Here is an 18,637-nt window from a genome sequence, read left to right as displayed (position 1 = left end):
GAAGCTGCATTGTGACTGGACTCGCACAAAGGCTCTACGTTCCATGTGGCCATTTTGAAGTTACGTCTCACACTTGTTTCCATCTGCACAGCACATACGTTATTAATGGTTGCTGCTTTCTTTTCTAAATGTCTAGGCACATATCAGTATTAGCCGAAACGATAAAGAAGGGAATACATGATGCTGACTCTGAAGCCAGGATAGAAGCCAGAAAGTAAGTGTGTATTTGTACACCACCTTTTCCTACGCTCAGGTGTTCTCTGACTCCTTCAGTGAGCCCTGCTGACGCCAGGCCAGAGTCCACAGGGACTTCCTTCCCCGCGGTCAGGCAGTGAGCGTCAGGTGGTGGTTTGGGGGTGTGCGTCACAGTTAGGGGAGGGGTGAGCGGAGGCTCAGGATTGTCCCAGTGATGACTTGCTGCTGCCGTCACGTTTGAGGCAGTTCCGCTCCATTCACAAGGCTATGGCCCCGGACGTCCAGAACTCCCCGGGAGTAATTTTGCACTGTGGCCGTGAACACCAGAAGTTTCATGCTAAGTCTTTCTCAGGCACAGGAGCGCATAGATGAGCACTGCCAGCTTTGCCTGTGGCGTTTTTTTCTGTGTTTTTGTGGTTGATCAGCTCTTCTCCTTGACACAGGTTAAAACCTATTCTTGCCCTAACTGGTTTGGCTCAGTAGATAGAGGGTGGGCCTGCAGACTGAAGGGTCCTGGGTTTGATTCCAGGCAAGGGCACATGCCCAGGTTGTGGGCTCGATCCCCAGTAGGGGGCGTGCAGCAGGCAGCCAATTGATGATGCTCTCTCATCATTGATGTTTCTCTCTCCCTCTCCCTTCCTCTCTGAAATCAATAAAAATATATTAAAAAATAGCAACAACCCTATTCCTTCTTACAAGCATGGAGTATGGTTATTTTACTTAGCTGCATTAATACGTCCTGATCAATTACTTCCTGCTCTTTGTGTTCTCAGATAAATCCTATTTCTCTGGTTTCTGAGTTTTTTGGAGGACCTCACTATGACAGTGAAGTGCTCACCACAAGCTCATCTTGGGTGGGTGGTTCCTACCAAAGTAACTGAAATAATTAATAGCTGGTAAAAACTATTAGGAAGGTATTTGTTAATGACCTACTTATGCTCTTTTTATCCTTGTATTCTTCCCCTTCCTCAATTCATTGTAGTTCTTTAGTTATCATTTTAAGTAGTTCTGAACATCTTCCCTTTTTTTTTTTTTTTTTTTTTTTTTTTTTTTTTTGGTACACATTATCTAGGGCAATTTTTAAATACTTCAAATCAATGAGTGTCAAATTACATTGATGAAAACTACCATTAGTCCTGGCAGTGTTCCTAAATGGTTAGAGCACCAGCCTGTGCATCAAAGGTTTTCAGTTTCAATTCCTGGTCAAGGGCATGTACCTGGGTCGCAGGTTCGATCCCTCCCCCCAGTCTGGGTGCTTGCATGAGGCAACCAGTCAAAAATGTGTCTCACTTCCATGTTTTTTTTCTTCTTCTCTTTCTTTCTCTCTATCTCTATCTCTCTATCTCTATCTCTATCTCTATCTCTACCTCTACCTCTATCTCTATCTCTATCTCTCTACCTCTCTTTCTCTCTCTCCCTTCCACTCTCCGAAAATCAATGAAAAAAAAAAATCCTCCAGTGAGGATTAACAAAACAACAAAAACTGCCATTTGTGACTCCCTCAGGTTTTAGGTATAGTTCTCCATGTTTCAGTTCCCTCTCCCTTAAGGCTCCCCAGTGTTCTTGCAAGTGAGCCTCTTTTTTTTTTTTTTTAAATTAAATCTTTATTGTTCAGATTATTACATTTGTTCCTCTTTTTTCCCCCCATAACTCCCCTCCTCCCAGTTCCCGCCCCACCCTCCGCCCTCACTCCCCACCCACTGTCCTCATCCATAGGTGCACGATTTTTGTCCAGTCTCTTCCCACATCTCCCACACCCCTTTCCCCCCCCAAGAATAGTCAGTCCATTCCCTTTCTATGTCCCTGATTCTATTATGATCATCAGATTATTTATTCACTTGATTCTTAGATTCACTTGTTGATAGATGCATGTTTGTTGTTCATAATTTGTATCTTTACCTTTTTCTTCTTCTTCCTCTTCTTAAAGGATACCTTTCAGCATTTCATATAATACTGGTTTGGTGGTGATGAACTCCTTTAGCTTTTCCTTATCTGTGAAGCTCTTTATCTGACCTTCAATTCTGAATGATAGCTTTGCTGGATAAAGTAATCTTGGTTGTAGGTTCTTGGTATTCATCACTTTGAATATTTCTTGCCATTCCCTTCTGGCCTGCAAAGTTTCTGTTGAGAAATCAGCTGACAATCGTATGGGTATTCCCTTGTAGGTAACTGAGTTTCTTTCTCTTGCTGCTTTTAAGATTCTCTCTTTGTCTTTTGCTCTTGGCATTTTAATTATGATGTGTCTTGGTGTCGTCCTCTTTGGATTCCTTTTGTTTGGAGTTCTCTGCACTTCCTGGACCTGTAAGTCTATTTCTTTCACCAGGTGGGGGAAGTTTTCTGTCATTATTTCTTCAAATAGGTTTTCAATATCTTGGTCTCTCTCATCTTCTGGCACCCCTATAATTCTGATGTTGGTACGCTTGAAGCTGTCCCAGAGGCTCCTTACACTATCTTCGTATTTTTGGATTCTTTTTTCATTTTGCTTTTCCAGTTGGGTGTTTTTTGCTTCTTCGCATTTCGAATCTTTGACTTGATTCTTGCGCTCCTCTGGTCTGCTGTTGGGAGTCTGTATAATATTCTTTATTTCAGTCAGTGTATGCTTAATTTCTGGTTGGTTCTTTATCACAACATCGAGGGTCTCATTAGATTTCTTGAGGATCTCACTACATTTATCGGCGGCTTCTAGACAGTTCTTGAGAGACCTTAAAATTGCGGTTTTTAGCTCTATATCCTCCATTTCTGTCATGTTTCTTTGTCTCCGCGTTTTTTTATCTTTTCTTGGTGCACCCCCTAGTGGTCTTTGTGCGCAGTCTTGTTGTAGCTAAGCCTTGATTGTTGTCGGCAATACCGGGGGTGATTTGACCTCCAGGCTAACTGGCTATGAGAGTCCGCTGTGTCTGCAGTGGGAGAGCTTCTCGCAAGTGAGCCTCTTTAATTTCCATTTTGTAATGAGACTGAGATTCAGAGAAGTTCCTGCCCAGTGTCAACACGCCAGCACGTTGTGTGGTCAGCCTCCTTTGTTCATGGTGTCTTCCGTACCCAGGCTCCGGGAGCAGGGAAACAGGCTGCTGGTCCTGGGACGTGTCCTGTCGGGCACGATGCAGAGCTCAGCGAAGCTCCTGTGCCCTCACGGTAACGGGAAGCTGTGTTTTCCCGAGGTGCTACTGGGGGTTCCACAGTCACTTCAGCAGAGAAGCAGAGCACTTGTACCACGCGCTGGAGTCCTCCTACCAGAAGGCCCTGCAGTCCCACTTGAAGAACTCGGACAGCATCGTGTCTTTGCCGCAATCCGATCGCTCGTCTTCTAGCTCTCAAGAGAGTCTGAAGTAAGGATTCATTCGTGTGAGATTTTATGTTTAAAATCTGCTGCATGAAAACACACATTCTAGCTGTGCTTCTACATATACAAGCCTGTTATAAATCCCCCTTCAGGTGGTTCTGGTACGAGGTAAGACGCCATGGGAAGGGTAAGAAATACTGGCCTTGGTCTTTGCCTAAGTCGATTTTAGTTACATTTAGGTGATGGTTCAGTAGTAGAGTTTAGTGTCTTCTGAGAGCACAGCAATTATAACTGCAGGACAGGCTTGTAAAGGGAGGGCGTTCTGAACCTGAGGCTGAATGTTATGTCACCTTTACTCTGTGTTTCAGCGTCTGTCTCTAGGTGGGACTGCTCTCTCTGTGTTTGCAAGATAGTCCACATTGGAATGGTAAAGCTTTCTCAAACGGGGAGTTTATAAGATTGTGGGCCAACTTGCCTGAGAAATTCTGAAGACTCCAAAATCATTCTTCATTATTATAATTTCCAGTTATTGATTGTACTTGTATTAATGAAAATAAGCAAGTGTCTACTTTATTTCCAGTCGGCCGCTCTCTGCCAAAAGAAGTTCCACTGGAAGTAGCGCCTCTAGAGGTAAGCTGATGGGCTGGGCATTGCGGAGGCTGTGACTCACCTTGGTCAGGACCGCATGGAAGCCGCCCCAGCCCCTGCCCCTGCCCCTGTGCCTGCCCCTGCCCCTGCTTTGGCCCCAGCCTCGGCCCCTGCCCTGGCCCAGCCCCTGCCTTTGCCTTGGCCCCAGCCCCATCCCCAGCTCCTATCCCCTGCACCAGCCCTTGCCCCGGCCCCAGCTTCAGCTTCAACCCCAGCCCCAGCCCCAGCCTTAGCCTCGGCTGGTTTGCAGTGTGCACGACCCAGCAGAGCTCCCCTTCTCCAGGGCCATGAGCTGTGAGGACGGCTTCTTCAGGCAGAAATTAAGCTCTGACCTTTCATCACACATGTCCCCCCAGCATGTGGATCCTGCCACACGCAGTGCGGCTCCTCCACTTTGGTCACCGGGTCCGGAGCAAAGACCACGGGTGCTTAGGGCAGCGGCAGCTCTGCGGCCTTGGGCGGGCGGGAGCAGGCAGGGGTTCTCCAAGGGGGTGGGCCGCTAGGTAAGAGCACACTTTTGCCACATTGTGAAGAAACTGGCCAGATGTGAACAATTTTTTGTTTCACTTCTCATACTAAGCAGAAATGTGGTCCATCTCTGGGCTTTATTTTAGTCTGTGATTGCAAGAAGACAGATGCAATAGTGCGTGTAGTTGCAGTCCCTTCTCTTTCCTCAGCATGGACTGAACTGTCTTGAGGGACCAGGAGAAAGTGTTGGTCAGTGCTGTGTCCAGCCTTTGTTAAAACGATATTTGCTGTAAAGAAAAGCAAAATTAGTTTAACAATATATGTGTACAAGTCTAGTGTGGTTCTTGCTAATGTTTCTTTCGTTACCACCACAGCTTCTACCGTCAGCACCAAATCTGGGTCAACGACTGGGTCCCTTCAGCGATCCCGGAGTGACATCGATGTGAACGCAGCGGCCAGTGCCAAGTCCAAAGCCTCGGCTTCAGGCTCCGCGCCCTTCAGCTCCGCAGCGGCCTTGCCTCCGGGCTCATACGCATCCTTAGGTAACCAGATCTCCGCCACCTCCCCGTCTGCTCCTTGAGATGACACTTACCTCTGCTCTGGCTCACTTAGCTAATTCTAAGAGCAGTCCCTGAGGAGCTTGCCACTGTCGCAGGGCTGATGTGTGAGTATGAGTGACTGGCCCATTGCAGGTTAGCAGCTCCCTTCCGTCAGGCGTCCCCTTTCTCTGGCGCATCCTGCTTGTTAGTGACGAGCAGGTAGCTGGTGCTCACGTGGTGTGTGGCACTGAGCACGGCCTGCCTTCAGCTCCCCTTCCTCGAGGTGGGCCCACGCGCTCCCTTCCGTATCGCCAAAGCTGGGTTTCCTCCCCTCCTGACTTTGGTGGGAGCAGAGCAGGCAGGGTCTAGTGAGGAATTCACCAAAGATAGTCACTGTACTTAGATATTTTCTAATTTGAAAATGTAGTTGGACTGGGAGTGGGGAAAGCTGGGGGTGGGGATGGGGGTGGGGGGGGGGTGACGGCGGGAGGGGTCCTTTGAGGAGTGGGGTGGACTTGTTAGCCAGCGTCACCATGCTGTGCAGGAGAGCATTGTCTCCCCTGTGTCACTGTGGGAGGAGCATGCACTCACTCTAATGACAGCCCGAAAGAGTAAAAAAACAATAATTCTCCAGAGAGTGAGTGTCTGACGGAGGGGCAGTGTCTCAGCGGACACAGCACCTGCTCTCCATAGGCTGATGGTTTCTTTAATCTTATTTTTGCGCGAGTGAAGTCGTCCAGAGCCAAAATCTGGCGGCTTAGATGATCAGTTTGATTTTGGATTCTTTGGAAATTAATACAATTCAAACTTTTTGAAACATGGAGACTGAATTATGTGGTTTACATATTCCAAAATCAGTCCTAAAGTTAATGTCCTAAAAGTGTTGTGTGCATGGAAGCACAGTGAGAACACCAAGCGGAGACCCCGGGCCCGCCACTCACCGGTAACCTGGAGCAGCCATGGGGCCCGAGTCTTCCTGGGCCCGCCACTCACCGGTAACCTGGAGCAGCCATGGGGCCCGAGTCTTCCTGGGCCCTTCGGTTAGCCGCAGTCATAGCCACCCAGCTCAGATATGTGACAGAGAGTCATACAGGAGAGAAAGAAACTGCAGTTACGATAGGAACATTATTAGTTTGAAAGGTAGATGCGCTCTGGAATGTTTGTTAAACCAGTCTTGTGTTCTCTGCGGAAATGCCTGTACCTGGGCGGATAGATACATGGGTGGATAATACGTTTAGATCGGGAAGAAACCCACCCCGAGCGCTCCTTTCCTGCCGTGTGGCCTACGCAGGAGTCTGTGACAGTATGCTGACATGCAGTCACAGCAGGAGGGAAGGCAGAACTCCCGCTCCCTCTCCTGCCGTGAAGTGAAGGCATTATGTTCAGTTCAGTTCAGTGTTTGAAGTGCTTACCAGTGTTTGAAGTGCTTACCAGTGTTTCAAGTACATTTGTTTCATTGCTAGAAAACTTGAGTAAAAACCATGTAGAGTCCTCAGGAGCCTCTGTTTTCTGTTCACATTGGATGTTGTAACATGGACTCTGTTGTAACATAGACTTCCCTCGCTGCTAGGAGAAGCACCTGGCCTTTTGGCTGATGATGCAGGACTGACCTTTGGAAGCACTGATAACTTTTCAGCCCAGTGTTCCCTCTTCCAGTGCTAAGACTGGAGTCTTCTCATTCTCTCCCCTTTTCCTGACCCTCTCTAACTTTCCTTATGTTCAAAACGACAGCAAACACAGCCACCCTGAAATGCAACCTGCCCTTCTGAGGAGTTGTTACCGTTACCCTTAGGCTGACAGTTACACCTGTGCGGAAGCGTAGCATTACCGCTGACGGTCCTTTTCCAAACTTCTAGAGCCCAGACGCACGAGGGACGATGTGGAGTCCGTGGGCCTTGGTTCAGGTACCACGTGCAGCTTGGCTGCTGGCGAGTAGCCGGGTGGGCATTGCTGGAGCTAGCTTCTCTGAGCTTCCTCGCCGCTGCCCTTAGTTGACTCTTTAGTAGTTTAGTTTTTAGCCCCATGTCCTCCCCAACCTCTTCTGCTGGTACCTTGTTCCTTGAAAATGGAACTCTTAAGAACGTAAGGTTTGGCTGAAAGAAAAACAGCAATCACTATCCACTGAGACCTGCCCTGGATGCCCTTTTTTGTGTTTTCCAAAGGCAAAAAGCACATGATTCTAACTAAACTGATTTCAAGATAAGCCACTTTACTTGCTTCGGACTCTGCTTCGCTGTTGAACTTGTTTCCTTTTTAATTTTATTTTAAATTGTACCTTTGCTTTTTTAGTAGCTAATAACATTCTGCTTTTTAAGTTTTTAAATGTTACTAACTGTTCCCTGTTACCCCTCCCCTTGTTTTTTAATTTGCTTAAAGATGGTACTGCCACTAAAGCGGAGGGTAAGCGGTTTGTTTCTGTGACGGAGGTGTGTCTCCCTTCCACGGCCCTGTGCTCACGAATGTCTCCTGCCCCGTCTCACTGAGGTCCCTGCATGCGACTGCACGCTGCTCCCTGCCCTCCTCATTGTCTCCACTGGTTCCTGCCTCCCCTCTACCTGAGTTCCCCCTTCTTGTTCGGTGGTTCTCGTGAATGAGCACTTGAGTATGCTGTTCGTGGTTTCAGCTCTGAGCGCACACTGGGGAGGAGGTGCGTGACACTGTGTGCTGCTGTCCCCAGCTGCCGTCTCAGAGCTTGTGATCCTGAAGCATTTCCTCACCTTGTGTTTCCTTTTGTGTCCTTCTCTTTACTTTTGTGCTTTTGTGGGCCTTCAGGATTTGCTTTCCTGTTTTGAAAATAAATTTGTGTCAATTATTCAGGTTAAAGACGGGTAAAGGTTTTCTACCAGGTAATTTATAGAAATTGTTAAAAATGCATTTCTATCCCCCAGTGATGTGACACCATGCCATTTTTATTTGTATCACTGAGCGTACCCCAGTCATTCATATGTTTTCGTTCATTCACTCCCCAGGCATGTAGTCAGTGCCTCTGCGTGCTGCGTCCTCTGCTCCACACAAGGACATAGCACGGTGGCAAGAGTGCCCGGGTCCAGATCCTCTTGGTTTGGTTCTGTGCTGTTCTCTAGAAGGCCTCCCTGATTGCGCATTGGCCTTTGGATGTTAGACATGGCCGTCGAGGGTGTGTGGTCTTTGACTAGCACATGCTAGACAAGATCATCCTTTTACAAAGTCTCTAGAGAGAAAGCATGATAATGTTTCACACAGTTGGAATTTAGAATTACCTCGTCTGCTTAAGATAGTGGCTTAGACACATCAACCCTCAGGATGATGGTTTAACAATTAGGGGTGCTTGTTTACTTTCATATATTATTTAGGACTCTAAAAGGCAACCTGCAGAGCAAACTGGATTTTATGTTTGTTATGTGTAGTTCACGGTACTTTATTTATGAAGGGAGGGAGAGATAGAAACATCAATGATGAGAGAGAATCACTGATTTGCTGCCTTCTGCATGCCCATTTGGGATCAAGCCCGCAACTCAGGCATGTGCCCCGGCCGGGAATCGAACCCTTGTTACCTCCTGGCTCATAGGATGATGCTCAACCACTGAGCCACGTGGGCCAGGCAGTTCACAGTACTTTTAATCCATATACTACTTCCTAAGATAAACATAGTCCCAAGATCAGTGTTCTTCAAACTTCTCATAAAAATTACCTAAAAGAATAGAGGTCCTGTCTTTCCCCTGAACATTCTGATAAAGTTCAAAGCAGCAGGTGAATATGCACTTTCAACAAGCCCCCCCCCCCCCCCGGTGATTTGTGGGGTTGGAGAAGTTTGTGAAATGAAAAATTACCAAAAATGAAAAATGGAAAAACACTTATGTCATAACGAGAACCTCATTTGTGATAAGAGCCTGACGCTGGGTGTAATTTTCCGTTTTAACTGATAGGAGCAATTATTTATTTTCCTTTCCCATAGAAATCATCTTTAATAGTTTCTCAGCCGAGGTGGAAGGACAATGTGGAGGGTGGAATACAATAATGCCAATGAAATGGAAAGTGAAAGACACTGTGAGGGGAATTATATTTTCCCCCAGAATATCTTGATTGATATGCCTGTATAACACAGTTGAAATAAGTCTGTTATTTTAGCCAGTACTGGGATTTTTTTCCCTTTTTAAAAAATATATATTTTATTGATTTTTTACAGAGAGGAAGGGAGAGAGATAGAGAGTTAGAAACATTGATTCAGCTGCCTCCTTCACACTCCCTACTGGGGGTGTGCCCGCAACGAAAGTGCATGTCCTTGACCGGAATTGAACCTGGGACCCTTCGGTGCACAGGCTGACACTCTATCCACTGAGCCATACCGGTTAGGGCTTTTTTCCCTTTTTAATCAGTTTTCTTTTTACTAGTCAGAGCAAGTTCAGAAATTTGCCTGTTGATGACTGTGCTGACTGACAAGAAGTTTCTTTCTGGTCCTCATTCCAGTGGAGAAGGGAGAACATGTGGGCCCTGAATTGTACCGAGTTCAGAATCAGACAGAGAGGGCTCCTCGAGTGGAGCCCCCGAGCCTTCGTCTCCGTGTCCCAGGGCTTTCCCAGGGCTTTCCCAGGGCTGTGCGGCTGCTGCAGAGCCGACAGCAGAGCCTTGAGCCTGGGTGAGGAGGGGAGGGGCAGAGGGGGCCCTGGGAGGCCTGTAGCTCAATGTCATTCCTCTGTTTGTTGCAGCAACATGACTGGGCAGTGATGTTTAGAAAAGCCACAGACAGTTATGAGAAAAAGGCAGCAGTAAATATTACAAAGTGTCTTGTCATAAGTTTCCATGTCTGAAATTTTGGAATCATTATGGGTCTTTTAAAAAAATCATTTTTAAAGATCTCTTAATTTTTATCATCTAGCTCCTGAGATAAGAAGAAATAGGTACTATCATTATTAGGAGACAAAGATGATTTTGAATCAGTGCTTGGATGATCTAAATTTAAAATTCAGACAGTACATTTAAATTTTGGCAACTTCATTATTATAGTAATTGACAAAAATATATATTCTTTGGAGGTTATTTATTACACACATCGAGTAGCCTTTCTAACATTTATGACTAATTAGAAAAATGTTTTTTGTGATGAACCAAAAGCTCAACTATTGGACAAAAGTTTATTTCCGGGACAGCCTTCAGTGTGTTGTGTTCAGTAACTTTGGGAATTTGGAAGGAAGCATTTATGTAGTCTGTTATACTGCGCAGGAGAAAGTGTATGACTAGATGTTGAACTTGTATGGCAGATAAATACACTGTCTAATTTTTTTTAGCTACTATATTTAGAAAATTTGTGTATTCATATTTTTCCCTGAAATAAGTAATTTCAAGTGAAGAGTTACCATGTTTGAGTGACCTGTGTGGGTACTAATAACTTACGGATAGTTTCAGAGAATAGACGATCACATGTTATTAAGTATAGTCAGAGGCCGGCATAACTATTGGCGACTTCAAGGTTACACAACAGAAACTGTGGAGCCTTGTATAGGTGTGTGGGTCCATGAGGAAGTGGAGGTGTGTGGGTCCATGAGGAAGTGGAGGTGTGTGGGTCCATGAGGAAGTGGAGGGGTGTGGGTCCATGAGGAAGTGGAGGTGTGTGGGTCCATGAGGAAGTGGAGGTGTGTGGATCCATGAGGAAGTGGAGGTGTGTGGGTCCATGAGGAAGTGGAGTGGAGGTGTGTGGGTCCATGAGGAAGTGGAGGTGTGTGGGTCCATGAGGAAGTGGAGGTGTGTGGGCCCATGAGGAAGTGGAGGTGTGTGGATCCATGAGGAAGTGGAGGTGTGTGGGTCCATGAGGAAGTGGAGGTGTGAGGGTCCATGAGGAAGTGGAGGTGTGTGGGTCCATGAGGAAGTGGAGGTGTGTGGGTCCTGAGGAAGTGGAGATGCTGTTGGTCCATGAGGAAGTGGAGGTGTGTGGATCCATGAGGAAGTGGAGGTGTGTGGGTCCATGAGGAAGTGGAGGTGTGTGGGTCCATGAGGAAGTGGAGGTGTGTGGATCCATGAGGAAGTGGAGGTGTGTGGGTCCATGAGGAAGTGGAGGGGTGTGGGTCCATGAGGAAGTGGAGGTGTGTGGGTCCATGAGGAAGTGGAGGTGTGTGGGTCCATGAGGAAGTGGAGGTGTGTGGATCCATGAGGAAGTGGAGGTGTGTGGGTCCATGAGGAAGTGAAGGTGTGTGGGTCCATGAGCAAGTGGAGGTGTGTGGGTCCATGAGGAAGTGGAGGTGTGTGGGTCCATGAGGAAGTGGAGGTGTGTGGGTCCATGAGGAAGTGGAGGTGTGTGGGTCCTGAGGAAGTGGAGGTGTGTGGGTCCATGAGGAAGTGGAGATGCTGTTGGTCCATGAGGAAGTGGAGGTGTGTGGGTCCATGAGGAAGTGGAGGTGTGTGGGTCCATGAGGAAGTGGAGGTGTGTGGGTCCTGAGGAAGTGGAGGTGCTGTTGGTCCATGAGGAAGTGGAGGTGTGTGGGTCCATGAGGAAGTGGAGGTGCTGTGGGTCCATGAGGAAGTGGAGGTGTGTGGGTCCATGAGGAAGTGGAGGTGCTGTGGGTCCATGAGGAAGTGGAGGTGTGTGGGTCCATGATGAAGTGGAGGTGTGTGGGTCCATGAGGAAGTGGAGGTGTGTGGGTCCTGAGGAAGTGGAGATGCTGTTGGTCCATGAGGAAGTGGAGGTGTGTGGGTCCATGAGGAAGTGGAGGGGTGTGGATCCATGAGGAAGTGGAGGTGTGTGGGTCCATGAGGAAGTGAAGGGGTGTGGGTCCATGAGGAAGTGGAGGTGTGTGGGTCCATGAGGAAGTGTAGGTGTGTGGGTCCATGAGGAAGTGGAGGTGTGTGGGTCCTGAGGAAGTGGAGGTGTGTGGGTCCATGAGGAAGTGGAGGTGTGTGGGTCCTGAGGAAGTGGAGATGCTGTTGGTCCATGAGGAAGTGGAGGTGTGTGGGTCCATGAGGAAGTGGAGGTGTGTGGATCCATGAGGAAGTGGAGGTGTGTGGGTCCATGAGGAAGTGAAGGGGTGTGGGTCCATGAGGAAGTGGAGGTGTGTGGGTCCATGAGGAAGTGGAGGTGTGTGGGTCCATGAGGAAGTGGAGGTGTGTGGGTCCATGAGGAAGTGGAGGTGTGTGGGTCCTGAGGAAGTGGAGGTGCTGTGGGTCCATGAGGAAGTGGAGGTGCTGTGGGTCCATGAGGAAGTGGAGGTGTGTGGGTCCTGAGGAAGTGGAGGTGTGTGGGTCCATGAGGAAGTGGAGGTGTGTGGGTCCTGAGGAAGTGGAGATGCTGTTGGTCCATGAGGAAGTGGAGGTGTGTGGGTCCATGAGGAAGTGGAGGGGTGTGGGTCCATGAGGAAGTGGAGATGCTGTTGGTCCATGAGGAAGTGGAGGTGTGTGGGTCCATGAGGAAGTGGAGGTGTGTGGGTCCATGAGGAAGTGGAGGTGTGTGGATCCATGAGGAAGTGAAGGGGTGTGGGTCCATGAGGAAGTGGAGGTGTGTGGGTCCATGAGGAAGTGGAGGGGTGTGGGTCCATGAGGAAGTGGAGGTGTGTGGGTCCATGAGGAAGTGGAGGTGTGTGGGTCCTGAGGAAGTGGAGGTGCTGTTGGTCCATGAGGAAGTGGAGGTGTGTGGGTCCATGAGGAAGTGGAGGTGTGTGGGTCCATGAGGAAGTGGAGGTGCTGTGGGTCCATGAGGAAGTGGAGGTGTGTGGGTCCATGAGGAAGTGGAGGTGTGTGGGTCCTGAGGAAGTGGAGGTGTGTGGGTCCATGAGGAAGTGGAGGTGTGTGGGTCCATGAGGAAGTGGAGGTGTGTGGGTCCATGAGGAAGTGGAGGTGTGTGGGTCCATGAGGAAGTGGAGGTGTGTGGGTCCATGAGGAAGTGGAGGTGTGTGGGTCCATGAGGAAGTGGAGGTGTGTGGGTCCATGAGGAAGTGGAGGTGTGTGGGTCCATGAGGAAGTGGAGGTGTGTGGGTCCATGAGGAAGTGAAGGTGTGTGGGTCCATGAGGAAGTGGAGGTGTGTGGGTCCATGAGGAAGTGGAGGTGTGTGGGTCCATGAGGAAGTGGAGGTGTGTGGGTCCATGAGGAAGTGGAGGTGTGTGGGTCCATGAGGAAGTGGAGGTGTGTGGGTCCTGAGGAAGTGGAGGTGTGTGGGTCCTGAGGAAGTGGAGGTGTGTGGGTCCATGAGGAAGTGGAGGTGCTGTTGGTCCATGAGGAAGTGGAGGTGTGTGGGTCCATGAGGAAGTGGAGGTGTGTGGATCCATGAGGAAGTGGAGGTGTGTGGGTCCTGAGGAAGTGGAGGTGTGTGGGTCCATGAGGAAGTGGAGGTGTGTGGGTCCTGAGGAAGTGGAGATGCTGTTGGTCCATGAGGAAGTGGAGGTGTGTGGGTCCATGAGGAAGTGGAGATGCTGTGGGTCCATGAGGAAGTGGAGGGGTGTGGGTCCATGAGGAAGTGGAGATGCTGTTGGTCCATGAGGAAGTGGAGGTGTGTGGGTCCATGAGGAAGTGGAGGTGTGTGGGTCCATGAGGAAGTGGAGGTGTGTGGGTCCATGAGGAAGTGGAGGGGTGTGGGTCCATGAGGAAGTGGAGGTGTGTGGGTCCATGAGGAAGTGGAGGTGTGTGGGTCCATGAGGAAGTGGAGGGGTGTGGGTCCATGAGGAAGTGGAGGTGTGTGGGTCCATGAGGAAGTGGAGGTGCTGTGGGTCCATGAGGAAGTGGACTGGGAAAGACCCTTCATCCTCTCTTGACCTTGTCCTAGGCCAGTGATGGCGAACGTATGACACGCGTGTCGGAGGTGACACGCGAACTCATTTTTTTGGTTGATTTTTCTTTGTTAAATGGCATTTAAATATATAAAATAAATATCAAAAATATAAATCTTTGTTTTACTATGGTTGCAAATATCAGAAAATTTCTATATGTGACCTGGCACCAGAGTTAATTTAGGGATTTTCAAAATGCTGACACGCCTAGCTCAAAAGGTTCGCCGTCACTGTCCTAGGCAGAGGAAGAGAATACCTTCCCTGACTTGTTACAAGCTCTCTTGTCATGCAAGTTGTTTCAGTCTTCCTTCCCTGTGGTGTCTGGGAAACCCCACGCTGATGAATAAAGTGATCTGGGATGGCCCCCAAGGGTGCCTGACAAGAACAAACATTGAACTTTTACAGAGGAAGCCATCCTCAACCTGGTTCCTTGGGATCCCCACAGATTTAATAGGGTGGGGCAAAAGTCGGGTTACAGTTGTGGGTATGCAAAACAGTTTATTAATTGTATTAATTGTATTATTTTCCATATGAACAGCTTTAGACTACTTTTGCCTGCTCTGTATGCCAAATAGGAGTTCATAGTTCAAAATTGTGTAACCGGACAACCAAGGGGTCCGGGCTGCCTGTCGCTACTCGAGCCAATTCAGCAGAGACAGGGTTGAATCATATCTGACCGTCTATTCCAGTCCTGCCGGCAGTGTGGGAGAGCAGCAGGTCCCCCACAGAAATCTGCTCTGCCCTCCCATCAGCCAGCTGCTTATATTGGGTAGAAGGACAAGGTTATGTGCGGAAGTAGGAATTACAGGCATGGAAAGTGGGCACAGGATAATCATCACAGGTTACAAGTCATGCGGGCTGAGGAGGGAGTGGGCAGGGACCAGATTACAGGTAATAGGGGAAGGGGCTTGTGAAGAGCAGGTGCCTCCAGGACTAGGTGCCACGAGGTTGTAAGTCTTTTCATAATGATAGGGCAATTCTTGGGAGGATGACAAACTGTATTCCGATGTTAGCTCCCATATCCCAGGGCGTACAACTCTCAGTGAGCGTAGAATGTGCTTTCTCTAATCAGAACCATCATGGTTAACAGAGCATGATTAATATTTCTTATAATTGTAGCTGGTCCCCAATGTATTCTATTTCTGCCTCTAACATTTACATCTGTAATGAGTTAGAGGTAGCAGAGAGAAAGAAAAGCATACCCTTGTACTTATAAGGCTTTTATATAATACAAAGTAGCTGTATTTAAGTGTTTAAAAGAAATAAGTAACTTGCATTTTTAGCAGTCTGCAAAATTTATTAGTGTGATTGATCCTGCCAGTTGAGAACACATCACTAATCGGAATAAAGGCAGGGGAAGTCACACATCTCCAAAGCAAAAGCAGGAACCTCAGGAGGTAAGGGGCAAAGCTGGCCGCACCCTGGGGAATGTGGAGGCCTGGGCACTTGCTGTGATGACTGATGAGGATATGGAGGACAAGAAGCACCTCGAAACCCACCCAAGACCTACATCGTCAGTGATAAACAAGAAGTTAACTGTTAAACTGGAGCAGATGAGAGGGAATTTTGCCATTCTTAACCTTCATACGAGGGTAGAGGACTCCCTTCAGAATTTACAGCTGCCTTTGTGGTGTGAAAACCCAAATAGATAATCATTTTAAAGTAGCTGTGGATTGCTGGTGTCCATAGAACCAGCAAAAGCAAACAGATCCTCGTTGGAAGAATTCAACTCAGTCTAGATCTTGACATGGCTATTTAGCCCAGCTTTTATAAGCACTGATGCCCTCATCACACTTAGGAGAAGGATCCTCTTATTCTCAGAAGATGCAGGCAAAGCATTAAAAATTCAACACACGTTTTTGACAGCAATTCTTAGCAATTAGGAATAGACGTGGTTTTTTTCAACCTGTTGAAATATCAAACTTTTTGTGAAATTTCAGAATTATTCTTTTTTTAAAATGTGGCTCAAGGCTATGGAGCCTGCTGCCATGCTTTTCTTTACTGTTGCAGCCCATGTCCAGGACAGCAGGGTAAAAGCAGAGAAACGAAAGGGCAGTTATTTGAAGCAAAAAACCTGAGTCTTATTTGTAGATGACATTCTGTTTAGATAGCCCCAGATAATCGTGTAAATTAATAGAGTTAATAAGGTTCCTGTTTAAGACCAAATATAAATAATAATTATGAACTTATTTGTCAATAACTTTAAGTATAATAAATTTATTGTGCATAAGGCACCTTTTAATAAGTCTATAAAAATTTAGTAAGATATTTTTGGGAAAAATATAAAACTTTATTGAAAGACATTGAAGAGAGTGAAATTCAGAAAACATTAGTGAGTGGGAAGATCATTGTCAGAAAGCTGTCTTTCCCCCCCAAAAATTAACCCCAAATGCCACATAATGCCAGTCAATATTTTAATAGTTTGTTTTTTTCTCACCCAAAGGTGTGTTTTGTTGATTTTAGAGAGAGAGGCAGGGAGAGAGGCAGAGAAAACATGGATGTGAGAGAGAAATAGCGATTGGTTGCTTCCCGTATGCACTCTGACTGGGGGGTCAAACCCACACCTTTTTGGTGTATGGGATGACGCTCCAACTAGCAGAGCCACCCGGCCAGGGCTAGGTCTTCTCATTGCATCTTCACATGCATAATGAGGAGAGCAGAGGGCCTTAGGGAAAAGTGGGTTTATTTCCCCTACCAATGGGCAAGACTTTTGTTAAAAGCTCATCACAACGTGGTGATGCTGCATGCTATGGACACATGGACTGTTGGGACAGAATGGACAGCTGAGGAACAGACACATCTGCATATACTGTAAGTATTGGTAGACGTTGGAGATGGCTTTGTAGATCAGTAAGAAAGGGGTTGAGTAGATTGATTTGGACGTAGGTTAGTTATATGGAAAAAATGAAATGAATCTCTCCTTTACCTTCTACAGAAAAATCAGTTCCATAAGTGACCTCACCAAAAAGATGTTGAGCAAAACACTAAGTTTTGGGAAAATATATACCCTATGGTATAATTAAAACTATTTAAAATATAAAAAATAATGCCATATAATTTTTCAGTTATGCAACTGAGAAAATATTGAAAATATTATTGAGAAGAAAACATTAAAAGGATAAAGAAATACGAGAGAATGGCGAACATTGGATTTAGGATCCTATTACCAAATGTAGAGGATATAGGGACATAAGCAAAGAAGATTTTTGTTTTATAAGTTGAATGGGTATGGCTGTTTATTTAAAAAAATCTGTTTGTGACTTAAATCTTTTATGATAAATTTAAAGTAAAAAATTAAATTCCGTCATTTTCATGTTGATGTTGCCTTGGTGACTGCCTTGATTTAGCTCGGTGATTTCCATGGGGAAGTAAGAACTCCTCACTCATAGGCCAGCAAGGCAGGCAGGCATAGGTATCCAAACTAATAGTGTGATCTTGGACAAATTAATTATTCCCCATTTCTCTGTTCCCTCATCTGTAAACTGGGTTCACACATGTACACTCTTAGATATATATATGGTATAGCTCTTAATTTTACTGTAGGTTCTAGAATTTGTGTAAGTCTTTCTTAAACTGCTATGAAGTCATTAATTTTAACTTTTTAATGCAGTGCTTTCTTTTATTGCTCCTTACCTCCCTTTTTTGAAATTTTTTCAAGCCTTATGATTTGTTTTTCTGTGTACTTGTCTGCAGGTTTTCTCAGATGATGAAGTATAAATTATTTGTTTAAATATATTTTTATTGATTTCGGAGAGGAAGGGAGAGAGAGAGAGAGATAGAAACATCAATGATGAGAGAGAATCATTGACCGGCTGCCTCCTACACGCCCGCTACTGGGGATTGATTTGAAATCGAATTGTGACCTCTTGGTTCGTAGGTTTGCACTCAGCCACACCGGCTGCACAGGTTATTTATTTGTTTGTTTGTTTGTTTGTTTATTTATTTATTTATTTTTGTTAAGCCTCACTCAAGGATATCTTTCCATTGATCTTTAGAGAGGGTGGGAGGAAGGGGGAGAGACAGAGAGAAACATCGGTGTGAGATATACACATCAATTGGTTGCTTCCTGCACATGCCCCACCAGGATGGGGGATCGAGTCCACAACCGAGGCACACACCCCTGACCACAACCCAACCCAGGACACTTCAGTCTGTGGGCCGACGCTCTGCCTACTGAGCCAAACTGGGTAGGGGAGAAGTTATTTTTAACAATATAAGAAGCCAATAGGGATTCAAAATGGTTTTGTGTTTTCTCCATCAGATTGTTATTCTGATTGAATTATGGACAGAGAGGCATTTTGTATCCCTTGGAAACCACAAAATGCCTGAGTTTTAAAAAGTTTAACCCCTAATCATACGAGTCTGAACAGCAATGATTTTGCATTTCTGAATTCATTTTTATTGTAAGGTTTCATGGTTTAATAATTGGAGTTAACAGATTGCTTTACTTTGAGTGACAAGTTCTTTTCATAAATGTACTTTACTTTTTTAAAAAATATTTTTTTATTTGATTTCAGAGAGGAAGGGAGAGGGAGAGATAGAAACATCAATGATGAGAGAGAATCATTGATTGGCTGCCTCCCACATGCCCCCTACTGGGGATCAAACCGCAAACCTGGCATATGCTGTGACCTGATTCCGTAGGTCAGCACTGAGCCATTGAGTGATGCCAGCTAGATTACAACATTATATTATTTTTAGGTCATTGTTTTTCTAGGACCTAGGTACTCCTAAGATTTATTCTTTCTTAAAAATTATTTTTAAATTACAGTTTACATGC

General features: G+C 46.4%; 1 protein-coding gene across 8 annotated transcripts in view; it reads left to right on the top strand.

Annotated features, from left to right (window-relative positions):
• Positions 1-18,637, top strand: part of CLASP1 (cytoplasmic linker associated protein 1) — a 293,090-nt gene that overhangs the window by 149,710 nt on the left and 124,743 nt on the right. For 5 of the 8 annotated variants that reach the window (XM_036318897.1, XM_036318904.1, XM_036318900.1 and 2 more), the window contains exons 16-20: positions 137-214; positions 3,354-3,521; positions 4,056-4,105; positions 4,966-5,133; positions 7,507-7,530. In XM_036318897.1, the coding sequence (XP_036174790.1) occupies positions 137-214; positions 3,354-3,521; positions 4,056-4,105; positions 4,966-5,133; positions 7,507-7,530 (488 nt within the window). The remainder of the gene's footprint in view (positions 1-136; positions 215-3,353; positions 3,522-4,055; positions 4,106-4,965; positions 5,134-7,506; positions 7,531-18,637) is intronic. The other 3 variants (XM_036318902.1, XM_036318901.1, XM_036318898.1) reach the window with 1 other exon arrangement.

This window comes from Myotis myotis, unplaced genomic scaffold (assembly GCF_014108235.1).
Source record: "Myotis myotis isolate mMyoMyo1 unplaced genomic scaffold, mMyoMyo1.p scaffold_m19_p_8, whole genome shotgun sequence".
In the NCBI taxonomy this organism is placed as follows: Eukaryota; Metazoa; Chordata; class Mammalia; order Chiroptera; family Vespertilionidae; genus Myotis; species Myotis myotis.
Note: the sequence above shows the minus strand (reverse complement) of the source record. Positions and strands in the feature narration are given on the sequence as shown.